The 20,581-nt window shown below is 37.3% G+C and overlaps 1 protein-coding gene across 4 annotated transcripts in view; it reads right to left on the bottom strand.

Annotated features, from left to right (window-relative positions):
- Positions 1-20,581, bottom strand: part of NRG3 (neuregulin 3) — a 413,049-nt gene that overhangs the window by 101,550 nt on the left and 290,918 nt on the right. For all 4 annotated transcript variants that reach the window (XM_074593380.1, XM_074593379.1, XM_074593382.1 and 1 more), the window contains exon 3: positions 8,157-8,230. In XM_074593380.1, coding sequence (XP_074449481.1) covers positions 8,157-8,230 — 74 coding nt within the window. The remainder of the gene's footprint in view (positions 1-8,156; positions 8,231-20,581) is intronic.

Genomic DNA, 20,581 nt, shown 5'->3' on the forward strand with positions numbered 1-20,581 from the left:
CCTCTCATTCAGGCACCTAGATGAACCCAGTGCTCGTGGGGGAGCGGGCTCACCAGCGGGAGTGCGCGATTCACAGCCCCGTCCCTTACGTAAGGCTGTAACCTCTATTGACAGCCATCTGCTATGGCTGTTGTGTAACAAGCCGTAGTCAACTGTTTCTGCCATCATCTGGTAAGTTTCCTTAAAATACACGTGCAAAAATCACTACACAAAGACCTAGAAATTCTTTAACTAGATGCAAGTCCCAGATTTCACAGATGAATGGTAGTTTGGAAAGGCAGACTTCTAACTCCTCTGCATGGGGTGGCTGTAATTTTCTTCTTGATTTCTAGCATCTATGGCTTATACAATGACACACTGATTAAAACGTTTTGTTGACTGGGATTTGCATTGCTAGATACCTCCATTTTCTGTCTTTCTTGAGATTTATACTGAGATCGAATAAAAGGAATTTTCAATTTCATTATTATCCTTCCACATATAGTCAGTTTTTAAAGTAGTAGAAGAAAACTGTGGCTTTGACATTTGTTTGTTGTTTTTTTTTTCCTGCTGTCAAAGATATTGCATCTACCTGATTCCAGCTTCTCTCCATGAATTTCTACAGAGATGCAGTCTTCACAAGCTGAATTACAGAAGACTACCTATGGGCTAAAAGTCATGGCAAAATGAGATATACTTCAAATACTTTAAATGAAAAATTCTGAAAATAAAACAATGAGATGCCAATACATTCTTAGAATCATAGAATCTTCATGGTTGGAAAGGACCTTTGAGGTCATCGAGTCCAACCATACACACACAAAAAAACCCCAACCCTACAATCTCTGCCACTACAGCATGCCCTGAAGTGCCATATCTAGACGTTTCTTAAATACCTCTAGGGATGGTGACTCAACCACCTCCCTGGGCAGGCTGTTCCAGTGCCTGACCACTCTTTCAGTAAAGTAATTCTTCCTAATGTCTAATCTAAACCTCCCCTGCCGCAACTTCAGACCATTTCCTCTGGTCCTGTCATTTTTCACTTGGGAGAAGAGGCCAACACCCACCGCTCTCCAACCTCCTTTCAGGTAGCTGTAGAGGGCAATGAGGTCTCCCCTCAGCCTCCTCTTCTCCAAACTAAACATGCCCAGCTCCCTCAGCCTCTCCTCATACGACTTGGTCTCCAGACCCCTCACCTTCTTGTCTTCCAGGAGAAGGGATGAATAGAGAATAATAAAGAACCAATGTTCCTTTAAAACTAATAAATCAATTGTAACCCCCCCTTCAATCTTTCCAGAAAGAACGCCAGGGGATAGGTAGGTGGGGGGGTGGCTGGGGGTGTTGCAGAAACTTATTGCTGGTTGCTTTTCTAAAAGGACTGGGAATTCAATGAAAGTACGGGAAAAGAAGCTCTGGTTATGCACACAAAAGTAATGAAAGCAATTCAATTTAATGCTGTTTGGAAACAGCTCTCACACAAGCTGATTTTGTTGTTTTGGTTGTTTTTACTTGAGAAGAGCCACACAAACTTAGAATCCTAGAATTAATTTAAAATATTCCCCCACACACATTAGAAACATAAAGATCACCAATACTCTTGAGATTTTTAAAATGTATCCTGCAGTACTGATAGAAAAAAAAACAATTTAAAAAAATAAATAGCTGAATAACATCTATACTGCACATTCTGTACAAGTCACTGTTAGCTTACCTACAGAAACAAATATTACTTGCAGCTGTTTTCTATGCACTTAAATTTTGTTCTTAAGATTGTAAGAAACAATTATATTATCAAAACTGACAGGGATTTTGAGTGTGATTTTCTTTGCCCGCTGCATTAGTAGCAAAGTTGTGATTTCCATTAATCTCTCTTGGGCTTTAACTTTTCAATACGTTCTGACAACGAACACATTCGTGCTTCCATTTATCCCTGGCGAACCATTTTACTAAAGCTTTGTTAATTTTGCACTTCTGGTTTTGAGCATTTGGTTGCAGTTCTGCAGAATAAAGCCTAAATTCCTATTTTAAAGAAAAAAACAACCCACAAAACAAATTGAGAAGATTATTCACACAAACTAAAATTTTACAGCTTCAGCACAACTGAAATCTGAAAACACGTCATCTTTTACAGTCTGTATCCTGAGGTCTCTACCCACACTTGATCAAAGAGGAGGGAAAACACGTCCCTCTTTTCCCCAAGGATATCTTTTCTTTCTTATTTTCCCTTGCTGAGGTTTCATATTCCCCAGCTCGTCTCTCATGTGATGCATCTTTTCTCGCCTATACCTAAATTCATTCAAACTTCTGAAGTGACTGTGTTGCTTTTCTCCTTTATTGCTATTTCTATTAAGGCAATTCCTTCCTTCCTTCTGTTCAATCTTTAATGCATCAACACTAATCCAGGTTGATTCGTGATGCACTAGAACTAGAGGAACTCTGTTTATATATCCTTATAAAGAAACCGTAGTTAACAGAAATGTCATACCCACTCGACGGATGCTAAAAGATCTTATACTGACTTGTTATTTTCGGGGGCTTCACTTGACCGTTGTCACTGTGTAGCTCTTAAAATCTAATTTTACAAGGTAATAAAATATCACCTTTTGATTATCTCATTTTTGTAAAAGCTTAATGTCCTAGAGCAACATTAATTATTTTTATTCTCTGAACACACAGTTGATGCGGTGCTCGTCTTTGCAATTAGATTGATAAAACAGCATAAAATGACAATTACTACAAAAGAAGCTTAGTCTGTAGCCGCTCCCTCCATATTCTTTGTCTGAATACAAAACAGTCTTAAAAAGATGACATAATTACTGCAGAAGGGCTTCAAAACCTTTTCTTTTTGAGATAAAGTTAAGCCACAAAATTCAGATTTAGATCCAGATATCAAAATGTCTATCTGGGGTTAAACAAGCCCCATGTTAAATCTGTTTTAGAAGGACTTGCCCTCCACAAAACTCAGATATCCACCTCTGGTAAGTCAGTCCTCCTGTTTTCCCTAAATTCTCTTCCACTCGTAACCTTCCCTACCTACATACAAACTTCAGAGTCTTCCCAATAGCAAAATCTTATTTTCTCCTATGCCTTCTAGAAATTAAAAAAGGAGGACAAAACAAATTCAAGAGGAATGCTTACAGATTCAGAAAGGTTAAGTAAAATTGACAAAAAAATTATTCAAGGCTCTAGAAAATCAATCCTTCAGTAAGAGTCAGACATTTCATATATTTTATTTATTCAAATTATTTGAAAAAATAGTCTGTAAATATTTCACAACTGTGATGTGCTTTTTCCTCTCTTTAATAACAGTCCCTTTACAGACTACCTTTGTGGTGTCCAGTGCGGTTAGCAAAAACTTCAAGGCCAGCTCTGCTTAAAGCAGGAGGCTGAACCTTCCGAGTTCTTTTTTTTTTGGAGTAGGTGAGTGTGGGTCTTGAGGCTTTGAACACATTTCCGGTAAAACAGTTTTTTTCCTTTTTAAACTATCTGGAGTTGTTTTACTTATTTACCGTCCCAGTCTTTAAGCAGAGGGGTTTTGATCCTTTGCTACATAAAGAGATAATCTAAGAATGAGTAACTGCAGATACCAGACGTGACGCTTGCAGGTTTCTCTTTGATGAGACTCAAAAAGAAACATGACGTGTGCCATGCTGGCACAGGTTAAAGCACTAGAAGAGCGCAGGCCATAGCTGGGTCTACAGGAATAAGACTTCTGACATTTGAAAAAGCCAGTTCAACAGCCCCAAAGTGAAACATGGTGGAAACCGATAGGGAAAAAAAAAAAAAAAAAATCAGCGTAGAAACAAAGCGTGCATTTTAACAAAGAACATAACTGACAAATTTGGGGTGTGCATAAATTTTGTGTGGAGGCTGAAAAGCCTTGAAACCCTCAGAGCAGGGATGATAAACTAAACCTGTTTCCCCTATGGCTAGTTCTTGCTGATCATAAGTGGTTTACAAATGAAGTATGATCAGCTTATGGAAGGAATTACATGATGGGGTTGAGTGCAACAGCAGGAGCATGGCCTAATGACCTATAAGCTTTCTATCCTTTTTTTTTTTCCCTTCTAGAAAATAATGCATTTATTTTGAAAAAGGATCAGACAACATTCCCGATATTTGATAGGGGTTCCCTCTTCACTTAAGATTCTGAGGTCAAACGGGACAACTTGAATGTTAATATGACAAATATAAAATTAATACTGCACATTTTAAAACTGAAATACACATTTTGCATAGGAAAGTAGCTTTCAATGCTAAGTTAAGAGCAAAATAGTTGAAGGCGGAGTTCAACAATTTGGTAGAAAAGGGGTAATGTAACAAACCCATTCTCAATGCCTTGTTCGCTGCTTTGGAATATCTGCATAGAACAGTCAAAGCTTTAAAGACTATACTTTGCCTCAGGATAAAAAATGATTGCAAGAAATATCTGCAGCCTACATACAACTTACCTTTCAAGACTTGTTGGGCCAGGCAGGTCTACGCCAGAAAACTATAAAGGATAGTACGTGAGTCCATTTGTACGATTTATGTTGTATATAAGTTCCCAATCCTAGAGATACACGCAGGACTGCACATGCCTGAGGAATTACTTGTACATAAAGTTATATTAAAGTTGTATTTATAATGTTGAAAATGTAAGTGCTTTACCACTGCCATGAACTGGATTTATAGGGAAGTTAGACCAGATGGAGAACACTGAAGCAGTGTTTCAAATATACTCCTACCCTTTCCTTCCAGCATGCAACTGCTATTTCTTTTCTCTTTGTTCCATTAGTACGTCCTCCATAGCTCAAGGAGAAGATGTCTGAAAGAGTTCAGGGACTTGTCCTGCCCAGTATTAGTGGGGCTGGCAGATCCCTCCTCTTGACAGCGACTGTGAGCACGGGTTGCATTGTCATGCAGCATGCAGCCTTTCCCCTTACTGGCGACATTATTTATTTTGTTAGGTTCCTTGTGGCTCCCGTGGTTTAGGCATTGTTTCTCCCATATTCCAAGATTAACAAACTCCTTCTCAAACTATTTGTATTTGGTTTGGTTTGGTTTGGTTGTTTTGGTTTTTTTTAAAAAACATCTTTCACTCATAGCCAGAAAACCTTGTTAAGAGTGGAGAAATTAAGGGAAGTGGAAGCTGTTAATACCTATGGTGCTTGAAGGTCCAGTAGAAAGGCCTGTGTTTGGGGTGTTTTGACATTGCTCTATGTGTGTCCTACATCCATTTTCTTACAAATTTGATCCTAACTTTGAGCTAAAGGAAGGTAGCAGGTGGCAGATCTGACTGCAAGAAGCCACGGATGCCAATTCGGGAACCATGAAACACCATCAGGTAGTTTCAAGAGGTTTCCTGAAAACAGAATCTCAAGAATCTTAACTGTTTAGTTTGATTAAACTACATCTACGTTATTTAGTATGCATTAATCCATATAAAGTATTACATAATTTGTATTCATATCTGTGATGTAAAGTCAAGACCTGCGTAAAACACACCGAAAATGAGGTAAGAAGCTGGGTTTGGCCTGATATTGTTAAAAATATCCCATAGCCATATTTGTCACTATGCAACCTCAGATAATAGCCATTCTGAACAAGCTTAGTTTGTTTTAGAGGACTATTAAAAAAAAAGAAAAAAGACTCTTGCACATTTAAATAAATAGTAATTTTAAGACAATGTTGTTGCTATTTTTCAACTGACTGTGCTCCACATTCACTTCCCATTTAATGACAAGTGAATGTTCTAAAATGTAACCTGCACTATCATGGGCAAGGTAAGATTAAAAACATATTGCTTCAGTATTTTATGCAGGCAAACTTCAGATAAGTATTGTTATCAGATGCATCATTAGCAGTTCTGAACTCACTTGCCACCCTAAGCAATTCCACAAAACTCAAATGAGCTGGACTTGTTTCTGGAGCTTGACTGACACCAGCCAGTGTTGGCTACGTGCAGCCCAGACACAGGAGCACTCATCTCAATGTTCAACTTTTGGAAATTAAGCCTTGCATTTAAAAAAATTGCTTGTTTCTGAAGCCACCTCCAAATTCACCTTTTAGTGTCCATCATCAGTTCTCTTCCTAATCCAAACACACATTAAACCACAAACCTAAGATTTGCAAAGCCACACCAGAGCCTTTGGAGATGATCATATTAAGCTTGACTACTGCGTTGAATATTTTTTACACTCCTCAGGTTACGCAAATAGCAAATACTTCTGCCATTGAGTGCTAATTATCAGCACGCTATTAATTTTTTCCTCTCCAAAAGGAAGATAAATACATTACTGATTTAACTCCTGAGCAAAATGTTCATGTCACTGTCCAGCTGAAACAGAAAGTTTCGAATATCTGCCTTTCGGGCTGGGCATGTTTAGAACAAGTGCATATGCACATACATACAAAGACATGTATTACACTATGCCGACACACAGAAATGTACCTGAACAGAAGCTTTACCTCTTTTGAATACAGAATTTCCAAACTGACTGGGAAAATAACTAACTCACATTAACTTTCTTTATTTACATTGGAAGGGGTGCCCTTCTTGGGCCATAGGTGTTTCCAGTGGATCTACATCAACATCAAGCCAAGGTCCCCCTGCTCTTACATACCCTAAGTAATATAATGTTGAAAGAAAGCCTCAATAAAATAAAATAAAATTGCCTTTGTAGTCAGAAGGGGTAAAAAAGACATTTCAGCACAACCGCAGCTTACTGAGCAGGATCAGGTGGCTGAGCAATTTTACAGAAACAATGCAGTCAGAAACCAACCAAAGCAAGCATCTCCCAAGTAAAGAGAAATAAGTCTGTGCAACCAACACAATGCTGCAAAGAAACAACAATAATACTGTCTGCAGTACATAAACACTGTAGGGCTTCTGGTCTTGTTAGATGTACCTTCATCTGGGAGTCTTTTCTGGGCTTTGTATTTTATCTATATGAATTTCACCTCTACTCTTGAGAGAGCAAAGCTAGAGTTCCCTCTTAAAACCAAGGCAGACAGGTATCACCCTGTCCTGCTGTTAGTTGATTGACCTTTCCGCCACTTTCAGGATGCAAAGTACCTTTTTACTTGACGTACACATAGCTTCTTTTTACACATGCACATACAACTTGGCAGAGGTAAAATCTGCCTATTCATTATAGGCCCTGCACTTTACCATTAAAGGTCAAGCAAAAGGAAAAGCTAAACCGAATACAAAGCAAACTATAATGGGAGCTGTACAACACAGAGAATTACAAAACAGCAGGTGTCTTTGGCAACAGGCTTTCACATGGAAAAGCACAAGAAAAGAAACAGAAAGCGCGCACACACACACACGAAGACTTGAAGAACAAGCATTACTCTTCAAAAAACACAACCAAAACAACCCAAATAAAATTTTAAAGAGCACCCTAAACTAGAAGACTTAATACATTACAGTTTCCACATATAAGAACAAAAACAAGAGATGGGATATGACCCTTTGTTGTATGTCACTTCATTTAGAAATTTAAGATGAACAACATTATTAAGTCAATGAACTCACTTCCAAGAAATTAATCTTGGCTAATATTTTTTACATAGTTTTGTTAGGAAACAGAATTTTAAAAGTGCAACAGTGGAGTAGGAGAACATACATGCAGATGGTATTCTGGCATATACTGAGCAGCGTAATAGAAAGTTACTTTGTCTCCACATCAGTACCTGAAAGCACACCTTTACTCCACAAATACAGAGCAGCTTCACTTGTAAAGTGAAAAAAAAAAGGGGGTTGCGTAAACTGACATCGTGTATTTCCAAGGAGATTATCATCTCTGTAGTTCCAGACAATATGAATTTATTTTCTTTTTAAAGAACCACTTCACAGCCTGTGCTTGGTTTCCTTTTAGATTCTGTAATTTGATTTGCTCTCGGGTCAAAAGTAGAGAAATGTGAACATTTCGGCTTAAAGCAGGGACAGTATTATTCCTAATCATAAGGAATCAAGTCCTCTGACGGCTTGCCCTGCTGCAGCAGAACGTGTTTTGCCAGAACTGAGACTGGAGGATGTGTGTTCATCCTACCAACAAAAGCAACACCGTTCTCTACATGCAACTGCAGTGGTCCATAATACGCTTTCTGACAATAGGCAAAGGGTCATCTTGCATGTCAGGAATAGCCTCCAGCATGGATTAAAAATATAAGAAAAACATTTGACGTACTTGGATCTGACAAGATTGAGTCGGTTTTCGGCAAAAATTGGTCACAGCGGACTCCTTGGTAGCCCTCTTTGCACCTGAGAAAAAGGGGATAAATGACAAACATACGCATGCGATAGTAAAAGGTTAATTTCAAGGCAGCAAAATCAATTGAAATTCTCCCTGCCAACACTGTGAGGTACTTGCATAGTTACAGTTATTTCAACTATTCTGGAAGCAAGGTTATTACTGAAACACAATGAAAAGACATCAAATCATTTGTATCTCAAAAAATTCCCCTCTACCCTTTTCAATTATTTTAGAAACTATGAAAAGAAACATCATTTAAGCATAAGCCTTCTTTTAAATATCAATTCAGTGAAACAATCAAAGAAAAATCCTCAATAAATTAGACATATTTGTAATAAAATAAACTCATTAGGTAACACAAAGCTTTATAAAGCTTCTATACTGTACAAGCCATCACATTAACAACTTGTTTATCTTTGGCTGTTTGAATAAATGGGGAACACTTATCTAGCCATTAATTTTCAGACTAGTTTCTACTGTGCTTAAAAGATAACATGTCTAGGCATAATAGACAACATTAGGCATTGTTTGTAAGTGAACAGTCTTAGATGTCTGTGGAATCAGATTTTAGAAACAACGTAAACCAGAATATCCTCCTGCCTTAATAAACATGAACTGGCTTTGACTGAGATTCTAATACTATTGTCTATCTTGAAACTTTACTTTGAAGAAATTCCATTTAGTGCATTTGGACTGTTCGCAGAAGTCTCTCTCTCTCATTTCAACTAAGTGTGTCAGAATCAGGCCTTTAATTATTTATTCACCAAGCAGTTTTTCAGAGAGAAGTGATGGACACTTTAATTATAAATGACAGCAACAGGGACTCCATATCTCCCAAAGCTCTTGCACATCCTATAAACAATATGCTCAAATCAGCATCATCAACTTCATTAGGATTGACAGCTGCAGCCCGAATTATGTGATAATGTCAAGAAGAGAAGTTATCTGCTTCTTCACAATGTTTCTACTCAGGCTTCCTCTAAAAGTTCCCTTTTAAAATGCTTTTGGATTAACAAAGCAACGCTTCAGTGAGAGGTACATCTCACCAGCCCTGATGCAGGGATTACAAAGCACATTTGTGAGCAAATATGTAAATTATAAGAATTGCCATCAGACCGAAAAAAGCAGTAAAAATCTACAGTAAGAAGAATATTAATATATACACATATATCTCCCCCCCCCAAAAAAAAAAAAAAAAAAACCAACAAAAAAACCCAAAACAACCTCCCTTTTGGCCTCTCTCTGTGAAGGACACTGAGTGCTACTTTGGAGATCAGCTTCTTACCGGTACTCATCTATCTATAAAACAACTGACTGTGAAAAATTGAATTCAGATCCTATGGTAGTGGTCACAAGTTATATGTCATGGAAAAAATGCTTTGTTTTGGGTTTTTTTTTTTTCTTCTTTTTTTTTTTTTAAATGCAGAATATTCAATTAAAATTGTCCACTAGTCAGGAAGACTGAAGAAGTGTCCATATGCTCAGATACTGCTGCATGCTTTTTTTTGCCTCTGATTTTGAAATATCAGAAGTTGCCTCACATCAAACAGAAACTCTTCTTCACAGTCTTGAGAAGAGCTGATAGACCTCATTTCAAAGTTTAATAACAACATACATGGGTTAGGGATATTCTTGTCTTTGCATTAGCATTTCCTATTAACTTTTTGACATACGTTTATACTTGCCTTGGTTACCATTACAGCCTTAAAATTCTCTGTGCTAAACTGTTGGTCTGCAAGTCATAGAAGTGTTCATCACATCGCCTAACTCCACAACTGAACACTTTGATGTGTGAGGATAAAGAGGCAGAGAACGGTGACTCCTGGAAGAGCTGTACCGAGCGCCCATCAGCCAGAGGCAGGTACAGCAACGCTACAAACACCCTCACGCCAACAGAACAGCCCCTTCCCTTCCTCCCTGGTGGTCAACGGGGCACACTTGAGCCAGAAGCTCTGCTGCCTTCCTTCTCCTTACCACTCCATTGCTCAGAACAGAACAGAAACCTTAGACTATCTTCACTTCACAGCTGAAAAACAGAGTCTACACCATTAATTCCCCTGTCAGATGGTCCAGGTAATTAATTGTTCATGCCAGAATTGAAGGAGAGGAATTTTGCTACTGTTAGCTGCTAGAGTAGATTTGGGGGTCTCTATTCCAATCCTACCAACTGTGTCATGGTGCAAATCAAACATCAGTCTTTTAGTTTAAGAAAATACTTTTTGTGTGTCCCCAAAATGGCAAAAGGTGCTGCGGACATTGTCACCTTCCATTTAATGTTGTTCACAAGGGCTACATTTTATCAGTTGCAAATATGGCAGATGCCAATGAAGTTGGTGGCCTCAAAAACAATCTCATGGGGGACTCCTGTAACTGGTAATGTATCATCCCAGTACAAGACTCAAAATTAGATGTGTTTCCATGGCTTGCTTTTCCTGACTTTGTAAGAGCAATGGGTTAGAACAGAATATATCACAGAGTCACTCAGATTTACAACTTCTCCCTTTTAAAACTCAGCATCCCCGGTACCTGACCAAATTGCACATTGCCACAGCTATGCTGTGCAATCTGGAGATAATGATGGGGGTGGATTTCTGCTCTTAAAAATGTATTGGCTATCATATCAAACTATTATTTTTATCCTGACTATATCAGACATATACTGCTGCTTGCCTCCATCACTGTGAAACTGGAGCACGCAGTAATCAGCTGGCTGACTGACCTGGATGAGTCTAAAGCAACATTTTCACTTACCTGTACACTTCAATGAACATGCTACAGGAGAAATTTAGTTTTGTTACTTTCCAAATTTAGCACAGAGGTGGCTGATATATCGAAGAATAAATATAGTCTTTTAACGTAATAACGTAATCTTACACTAAGATAACAACTACTATGCCCATACATAGCTTGCTTTTTTAAAAATTATATTAAATTTTTCAGCAAAGATAAAAACTGTGTCTCCTAGTTTCGTTAACAAATGATTTTTGAAATCCATAGGACACCAAGTAATAGCAATAACTGCTCTGCTAATAAGAGACCAAAATTTAAACCTTTGTAATTAAGTCTTGTGAAATTTAGGTCTTGTAGAATATACATTTGACAGTTATAACATTACAATATGATAAAGGCTGATCCTGTTATGGCATCCTATAATCTTTGCTAAAGCATCTGCCACCTGTCCTAAGTGTGCAGATGCGATGTTGTGCCCACAATACCTGACATGCATATATGCTGCTGATTGGCACTGCACCTCTAAGGTAAAAAAAACATCTCCATGAAAAACCCTATTACAATAATGCTGTTGTGTCACATACAGAAGTTCAGGAAAGTCCAATTGAGGTCATTCAACACTGCCATATGCAGTGTGAATGATCGCATTCATATTTACGGATGTTTTAAAAACGCTGTGAGTAATCATAGAAATCTCGAGAAATGCTTTGGTGCAGCCAACTGTTTCCGAAATAATCATTTGATTATGTGACAAACAAATGTTTATTAGATACGTCTTTATAAAAAAAAAAAAAAGAAAATGAAACTAGGATAAGTTATTGCTCATAGTGAAGCGAAAGCTGTGATCTGCATGTAGGACCCCCACAGCAAAGGACAGAAAGGTCAGTCTAAGCTCCATTCCAGCGGCAGAAATCAGTTCTGTGCTGAAGCACTGCACTGTATGATAAGGCTTGGGCGCACGCTTAAAGTGTAGACCACGGTGAAGGGTTCTAATAAATAGCGTTAATTATAGCCTCCTTCCAAAGTGAACACGAAAATGGAATTCGCTATTTTGCATTCAGATTTCACCAAAATAACTGTATCTGTCTAGGCTCTAGGCCAAAAATATCAACAAAAATGAATGAATTTAAATCATTCCAGATTTAAATCCTTCCGATTAAATGGCATGAAAAGAGTCGCAGGTAAAGCTAATCTACAGCTGCTAAAACACTTGCAAATAGCCCATTTCTAAATGGTATCTGCTAAATTCAGCTAAGATTATTTTAACACGTGTTCTTCACTTCTTTTATTGGTAATATACTTTCTCTAGATTCTTTTTTTAAGATCACCGACGACAAACTGTATTGGGCACCGCACTTTACAGAGTCACCCACAACATCCTGCATGTGAAAACAGACGCATAGAAACACTTTTCTCATTCCTGATGAGAAGTTTTTTCTTTCTACTTGAGCACATTTGCGCTTAAGTATTAAAAAGTAAGCAGAGTATGAGTGTTTATTCAATCCTTTTGCCTCCATTTTTAATATTTAATACTATTAATACATGTACATTCTGTCAAAGAGACCACAGATATTTTCTGTGGACATTTCTCAGAATTGTTTCTGGTGTGTTCAAACCTTAGGCAGCCAAAGGAGATTTCAAAGAGATGACGGCATCACATGTAGGAGTAACCCAGCACTCCTCTAGATTTCAGATAGGACACAGTAGTAAAAAGTAAAGTGAATGGGGGCTGGGGGGTGGCCAATTGCACATTTGGCAAAGCTGAAGAATAAAATCTATCTAAAGCCAGCAGGAGAAAGGGAAGATATTACAAAGAACCTACTTAGAAGTGTTAGGGAAAAACATATAAAGCTTATAGGCCAAGAAACCATTACCATCACAGTTTACATTTACCCCAGATACTTCCATATAAAGCTCCATATCCATATTAAACTGAAATATTTTAGTTCTCAGGGGATGGTAGGTAATGCACAGAAGGCAGGGGAGAGAGTGGTACCAGCAGACTGCAGAGGCTATGAAAGATGATAATGCTGTGAACCCCCATCTCTTTCCTCCTTCCCCTATGATACTGCCCATCCATTTGAAATGGGAATAATTCGTCTTCTTCCTTAAGAGTGGTGATCACATTGCCTTTGACCATGTGAAGAAGCATGCAGAAAATAGATTTTATGAGCAAAGTCCAGAATTTTGCAACCACAAGATATATGAACTCCTCCAAAATGGAAATTTTGAAAATGGCATTTGGAACCTTGGTGACACACTACACCAGAAGACAAAGCTGTAATACTATACATCAGGAAAATAAGCATATCCCAGACCAAAAATGATTTGTGACATTTAGCAGAAATGTCTTAATAGTGCAGTGTCCAAAAGATGAACTTATAAACCTATAATCTGACTCTACCATCATAAACAGGAGTAATCCAATTTGAAAGATGGAATTAATAGTACCTATGAAAAATACAAGTTAATTTTTGCAGTGTGTCCAGACCAACGCATGTTTCCTTCTGCTTGTAGAAGCTACAAAATGACAGTCTCATAAACCACTATTAATTAGAATAATCCACCTCATAATTTCACTGTATCAGTTACAAAGTTTTCTCATGACACCATTACAACACATCAAATGCCAATAAGAGTACATACTGCATCTCTTATTTATTCTCTAAAGGAGAAATGAAAGATCATGATAAAAAAAAAATCTTCCAATGGTTTAAAAATTATGATCAAGTATGTATTTTCACGCAGACAATTTAGAGAGCCAGTTATGCAACAAATATACAGTAGCAAGCCATGTCACTGCATAGGCCATCGGGCTGTCCCACAATCTAGCCTGAAATATGCTGTAAGCAATGAAAAATAATTCCTCTGCTCTGCAGATAAGCTAAATATAGACTTCTCTGCTTGCAACTACAATGACCTCAACTGGAATCAATGGAAGTTTATATTTATTATTGTGACAGTTATTAGGTGAAGATTTTATTCACAAGGGAAGAAAAAAGTAATCTCAACAGTGAGGGTCAGACAGGATGTCCTGTCATTTAACACATGCAGCATGACACTATAAGCAGAAAACAGGCTTCCTGGATTCAAGAGACTAGACCACTGAATCACAATTTAGAATTTTTCTCAGTGGATGCCATGCTCAAAGCCAGACAGAAAATGAAGCCTTCATAAAAATCAATAGTTTGCTGGTCAGGCACTCACCTGAGAACTAAGAGATTCACATTCAGGTTTTGGTGTGAAAATGAAGCATTAAAGACTTGAGCCCAGGTTTTCTATATCACAGAAATGTCCTGATCACTTGATTATTATCTGTTTTAGGAAGGACTGCTCTTGTATTGTTCTTGAAAAAAAATCAGAGATATTGAGATATTCCATTTCATCTCAAAATAGATTAGGGGGAAAAAGAAGACAATAAAAAAGTTTCCAACCCAGCTGTAATTGTGCATTGAGCCTTGGACAGTTACTCCTGTTATCAGGTAACTGTTCACACCCAACAGAGCTTGTAGTTGAAATACAAACCAGGAGTAATATTTTAACTGCAAATCAGCTAATGGCTATTGGAGACTTTTCCAGAAATTGCAGGGCTCAGGAGACGGGGCATATATCGAGCAGTGCTGGCAGAGATGACATTTTCCTCTTTGCAAATCTGTTTCTGTAGTTTCACAATGGAAAGACTTTTTCAAGTTGATATGACTTTTCCAATATTGTTTCATAAAAAGGATCATGCAACAACTTAACGGGCAAACTGTTAAGGGACAAGCCTTTTCTTAATTGTGAGAGTGACCGTGGGCGTTGGGCTGTAGGAGGTCAGGCTGCGTGTGGCGGGAGTGGGAGGAAGGGTGACAGCCCCTAATACAAAACCAGTTACAAAAGCCTAGCATAGCAACAGGGGAAACTGCCCTTCATTAATTCCTCCCTTGATCGATTTAACACTCCAACATATATAACTGAATAAAGCTCAATCTCTTTCTGAAATGAAACACCGGCATTTAAAGTTAGATAAAAAAAACCTGCAGTTTTCTCTCAATTGTTTCCATGAGTGATATAGCACATCCACCTCACCACAGTCCAACCTATTACTTTTTAAAATATGCTTCTTACTGGCAGGCTCTATCCTTCTTCCTTGTCCAAAGATGACAAACTGTAGGTATTTTCTAATGAGACTTATAAAATGCACTGGAGAGATCTTCCATGTGGATTCACCATCTAACACAGTCTTCAGGTCTCGGTGGTGGTAGTTTTATTAAAACTCATAGTGCAGTCATATAAAACTCATATCTAAGTCATATATGACCACAAAAATCCAGTAGCCTCTACTACTTTATATCACTATAGTACAGCAATTTCAATAGCCAAACCATCTAGGTACCTGGTATTTACAGACACCATCAGTAAGCACAGCAGAAAAAGCAAACGTGGGTTTTTGACCGCCCTTAGTAACCTGAAATACAAACAGCCAGAGGCTTTTAGCACCAAGAAGCAAAAATGATACCTTTTGTGCAAAAAAGAGTAAATAGAACCAGTCATTAAAAGGTGTGTTTAGATAGGTGGGTCTTTACTTTAAAATGCTGTGGATTTATGACTGCAGCAATATGCGCACCTCTTGGGCACTTCTTGCATAAAGTTCTAGCCCCTACAGGTTATGTCATGCACAATATATAACCTACTCACTAAAATTAAACTACAGACAACATAAACAGATGAATCAACTAAATTAAAATGAATGCACAGCATTAGACAGAGCAAAACTGAGGACCCGATAAGAAGTTGGGTAAAGACACAGTATTTCTTGATCACAAACATGAATCCCTTCAGATGGGAAGGCCAAAACACTTTCCCAGGACACCGACCCCCCTCCTCTTTTTATTTTTCTTTCAGATTTTTTTTCCCCTAAAATAATCTCCACAACAGAGATGCAATTTACTGTATAATAAAGGTTTCGTATCCGGGTTTGAACATTATTTTTTGAAGACTTTGCAATCTATTATGTGATGGAATTAAGGTATGTATCTGCCTTTTTCTTTTCTTAAATAAATAAGGTTGACTATTATGTAAAGAAATAGTACAATTCTTACAGAATGGACGATACCAACTTTAGGGGAAAAAAAAAATAACTTCTCTGTCAATTTTCTTTTAAAATGTTGCAGCTGTTAAAAGTAAGTAAAGCAAGTAACTACAAAGGAAATTATATTGAAAAGGCAGCTAAAGAAGGCTAAGAAAAGGTTTTTTCTGTATCATTTACCCTAGAAGCAGGCTAGCTGAAACACTCTAACATGAATAGAGAAACTGAATCAGACTTTTTAAGAACCATACTTATCATTGGTATAATTGACTATATTTTTTCAGCATGTAAATTGCCAGTGCACCTCTCTGAAGAAGGGAATTGCTATTATGCTCGTGGTGCAAATAGCACAGAGATTAAAGGTCACAGCTACAAAACCCCAAGTCATTGCCCAGATTTAGATAATACAACTTTCAACTAATTTTTTGACTCCAGTATTTGAGGCTCCTTTAGCCTTGGAGAAACTAAATGGGGATACTTCAGCAAAATCTGAATTCTCTAAATCCTCTGTAGGAAGCATTGAGTTAAATCGAGCTTTTAGCATTTAAAAAAAAGAGTTATGTGTATTTGACTTAAATGCCTCATCCAAAGTCATGCTGGAAGTACTGAATTATCATTCCAATCCTGATCTGGATGGTTTTCCTCCTTTGTCTTTCATAAAGGGTAGGTCAGAAAAAGAAATAAAAATTAGCAAGAGGTGTTAGTAAAGACATTTAAGCCATCCAGACCCATGGCAACACCTGAACTGATAATCATTCCATCTCCCCTCAACAACAGACCAGTTGTTGGGTTTTTTTTGGGTTTTTTTGGTTTTTTTTGGGTTTTTTTTGTGTTGTTGTTTGTTTTTTTTATTTGAAGGTGTTCCCTTAAAAAAGAAAGATGTTTCATATACTTAATCGGTGCACACATAGCCCATTCAGAATTGTTACATAGTGGTTCTAGAATACATTACTCACTTAAAACTCAGGTAAGATTTCGTATCCCAAGATAAAAATTTATCGTGTTATTGATAGTTACTTGATATCAAATTTACTTATGGCATATCCACAAGCAGGGAGTGAAGATTTCACAGTAATACAAAGGCTTTAGGCTTTTCAGAGGATAAGAATTATCTTCACCCACTGAGGATAACGAAATCCTTACAAAATTATTTTTCCCTTTGTTTCCATAATACGCCTATCTGGATACAAGCCTTAGGCATAACAATTTGAAGCGGCAAATTGGCAATTGGCTGTAGTTTAGTTTCAACAATCAGATGCAAGATCTAAGAAAGGTGTTGCATTTAGTTTTTTACTGTAGCAAGCATGTAAGAATTTGAGGAGGGTACAGTTACAAGCCAGCAACAGGTAGCTAGAATACAGTCCTGTTTCAACTTCACTCAGTTGTGAGTGTGTATAATCACATGTGTAGAAGGCACTGGGACCTAGACAGACCTACTTAGCTGCTTGTCCAGTCAAAATCAATGTATTTATTTAAATCCATATAAAACAGACAGATGCTTAACTTCAGTGCTGAATTGAGCCTAACCGATGTGAGCCTCCATGTCTGGGCTGCTACTACATCTACTATACACGTCAAACTTTGCTATGTAGCTTCAAAGAAAAAAAAAATAAATATACCTTTTACTTGTGATTGAGCTAGGATGAATGCTATGATTTCAAGGGATGACTTCCACTCCTGTCATTTATACTTCATTTTAACAACAAATTTTCTAGTTTTGAAGTCCTTTGTTTCCTGTCAGCTGGAGAACAGTCTTTAAGTAAGGAAATATCAAACCCAAGCCCACTGGGATGACTAAAGAACAGCCATCATGGTGATCATCTGGCTTGTTCAGTAATCAACAAAAATGAAATCTTTATCTCTCCATTCGTGGCTTCATAGTACAGAACAGTAATCTATTGTGTTGGAGAAAAATTCAAATCCAATAGGTCTGCATTACTCTGCTGCAAAAAACATGTCTAGAAATGCAAACACACCACAGACGGAATTGGGCAGAAGCAATCATCAAAAATAAACAGAGGGGCCAAGACTGACCAGTATTTACATGCCAAACATAACCCATCTGTAGAAGAAATCTACGAATCCTTCTGAAGTATTGCCAAGTGTTTAGCTCTTGACATATTCCAATGCACAAGGAAGGCTAAAGGAGTAAAGATGCGACACTGCCTTCTGAAATTAAGACTACTATTAAACAAAATCATAGAAACCCCAAAAACTTTACTAGAGCAGTGTACGGAGGAGCTCTTTAACTTCTAGTTTTCACAATAAAACTGGATTTGGAACAAGATTGGAAAAAGCAATCAAGAACACGCAGTCAATGTTGACAATGACAAGATCATGTTCACTTTATGCTAAATCTTTTAAAATCATGGTCTCAGGAGACTTATCCTTGCTTATACCAATTAGAAAATTGTGCTTAGTATCAGCTCAATTTTTGACAGGTGTACTCTAGTAAAATCAAATGTTATAAGTTCAACAAGTGATAACTTTTATTCAAAAGTTCATACACCCTACTAATTCCATCTCCTACTGCTTACAGTACTTTACAACTGATTACATCAAACAGCACTGGACAATCACACAATTTTTTCAGTATGTAAGTCTTGATCATTAAAAAAATACTACTCAAAATTGAATAAAATATCAATATCTGGAAAAATCTTTTTGAAAAGATAAAAATGTGAATAGGCTTAATCAGCATTTTTCATTTTAAGAATTTAAATTTTTTAATGCTTAGCTTTTGTTACTTTATATTACTGCTGAAATAAGGAAACTCAGAGTCTGTGCTGCATAAACTGAATCCTCAGTGCCAATATTAACTCTAAGATCTGGAAATGCTAGATTAAATTGAGTAGAAGTGGACAAATGTTTAACAGGATCTTTCGGAAGCAATCCTGGAAGTGACTGCACTTCAGAACTCCAATTTCCAGGTTCTCTTTTGCTTTTTGAAGGAAGTTTTTAGTGCTGCCCTGTACCCGGAGCAAGTTGCCACAGCCTGTTCATTCTAGTAGTTCAATGCAAGTTCATCTCATATATCCATACTGTACCAACTTACCCATGGTGGCATTTTGACCAGCCCCAAACATGGCACAATGCAATAACATTGCCTCTGTTCTGCTGCTTTGTTTTTCAAATTTAACTCAACAGAAAGATTGACCCAGACTTTCCTAGTCCATGGTGCACCATTAAAAAATAAAAAATGAAAAAAGCCCTCCACCTTCACAACAAACCTCATTCTGTAAACCACAAAAGCATTAGAAACTGTCTTTGAATATCATTGTATAAACAAAATGTTTAACCAACTAACTGAGCAATCATTTCTCTACTATTTTAGATTTAACCAATCAGAAAAACTGAAAAGCTTTGATTAGGTTTTTCCACAATATACCTCTGCTGTGTGCTAAATGATTTACTATGGATGATAAATGAATATAGTCTTTCATTATGTATGGCATTCATCAGCTATGAGAAAGCTTTTGAATAAATGGAAAGTGATTTCATACTATATTCAAAGCCTCATGCAGCTAAGGCACAGATGAAAGCCACATTCAATACTTGAAAAAACAAATTAAAATGAGACCTTTGCTTTACATTATATCTGCCCAAGATTACCATCTCTAAAAAAAACCCTTCAGAACTCTTCTTGAAAACATCTTTCAGGGACTGGACTTAGGTAGGAAAAAAAGATGTCTGAAAATCAATAAAGAAAGGACTAAACGATGGAAGATTTATAGATGCTATCACAGCATTTGGTCAGAACCTACCTCACCTTCAAGTGGTTATTTATTCAAGATGGCAATTACAACAATAAGTGAGGCAATTCTAAAGAGGGGTGAAAATTCACTAGTAGGTAGTGTAACAGGTTTGCTGGATGTATTTCTTTTCCCAGTTTCCTCCCCACACATATTACAAGCTCAACATTAAAGTCTTTTGCTTCCCATTACTTAACGGAAGCAACAGTCCTGGATTTCTTTCAAGAACTTACAAATGTTTTTCATTTTGTTTCATTGAGCGTTTCCCAATTCCAAAATAGAGCCAAAAATACTCAGGGAAATGAAAATCTCTTTCTCAAACCCAACCTAGAAGTACAATGGATCCTTTGCTTATCATGAAAAAGTCATGCATGATTTCCAGTCCAGCCCTGCAGATTCAAAAACATTCGTCAAGTCTCAGCAAAACTTTATAATTCATTTTTTTGGACAACTTTAAAAATACACATAAGAACTCAGATGCTTGTCCAGTAATAATATCTATATGGAATAATGCTTGTCACAGACTCCTCTCCTAAACAGCTCAAGGCCACACCAAGCCAATGCTTATCCACAGAGACAGAGTGCCCCTGACAGACACTCAAAACCCTCTCAGTAACTCAGTGAGGTTTGTTTGGGGTTTTTTTTGTACCTGTTTTGGAAAGAATAATTGAAGCCAGTCTGGAAGTGCCAGTTAAAATATCCTTAACTACTAACAGATGGTCTACACAAATGATGCCCTCTCACTTTACGGCAGGAAATAAACATGCCTCTGCTACTATATTTTATATGATCAGCACACATCACATTTT

This window comes from Larus michahellis, chromosome 6, assembly GCF_964199755.1.
Source record: "Larus michahellis chromosome 6, bLarMic1.1, whole genome shotgun sequence".
In the NCBI taxonomy this organism is placed as follows: Eukaryota; Metazoa; Chordata; class Aves; order Charadriiformes; family Laridae; genus Larus; species Larus michahellis.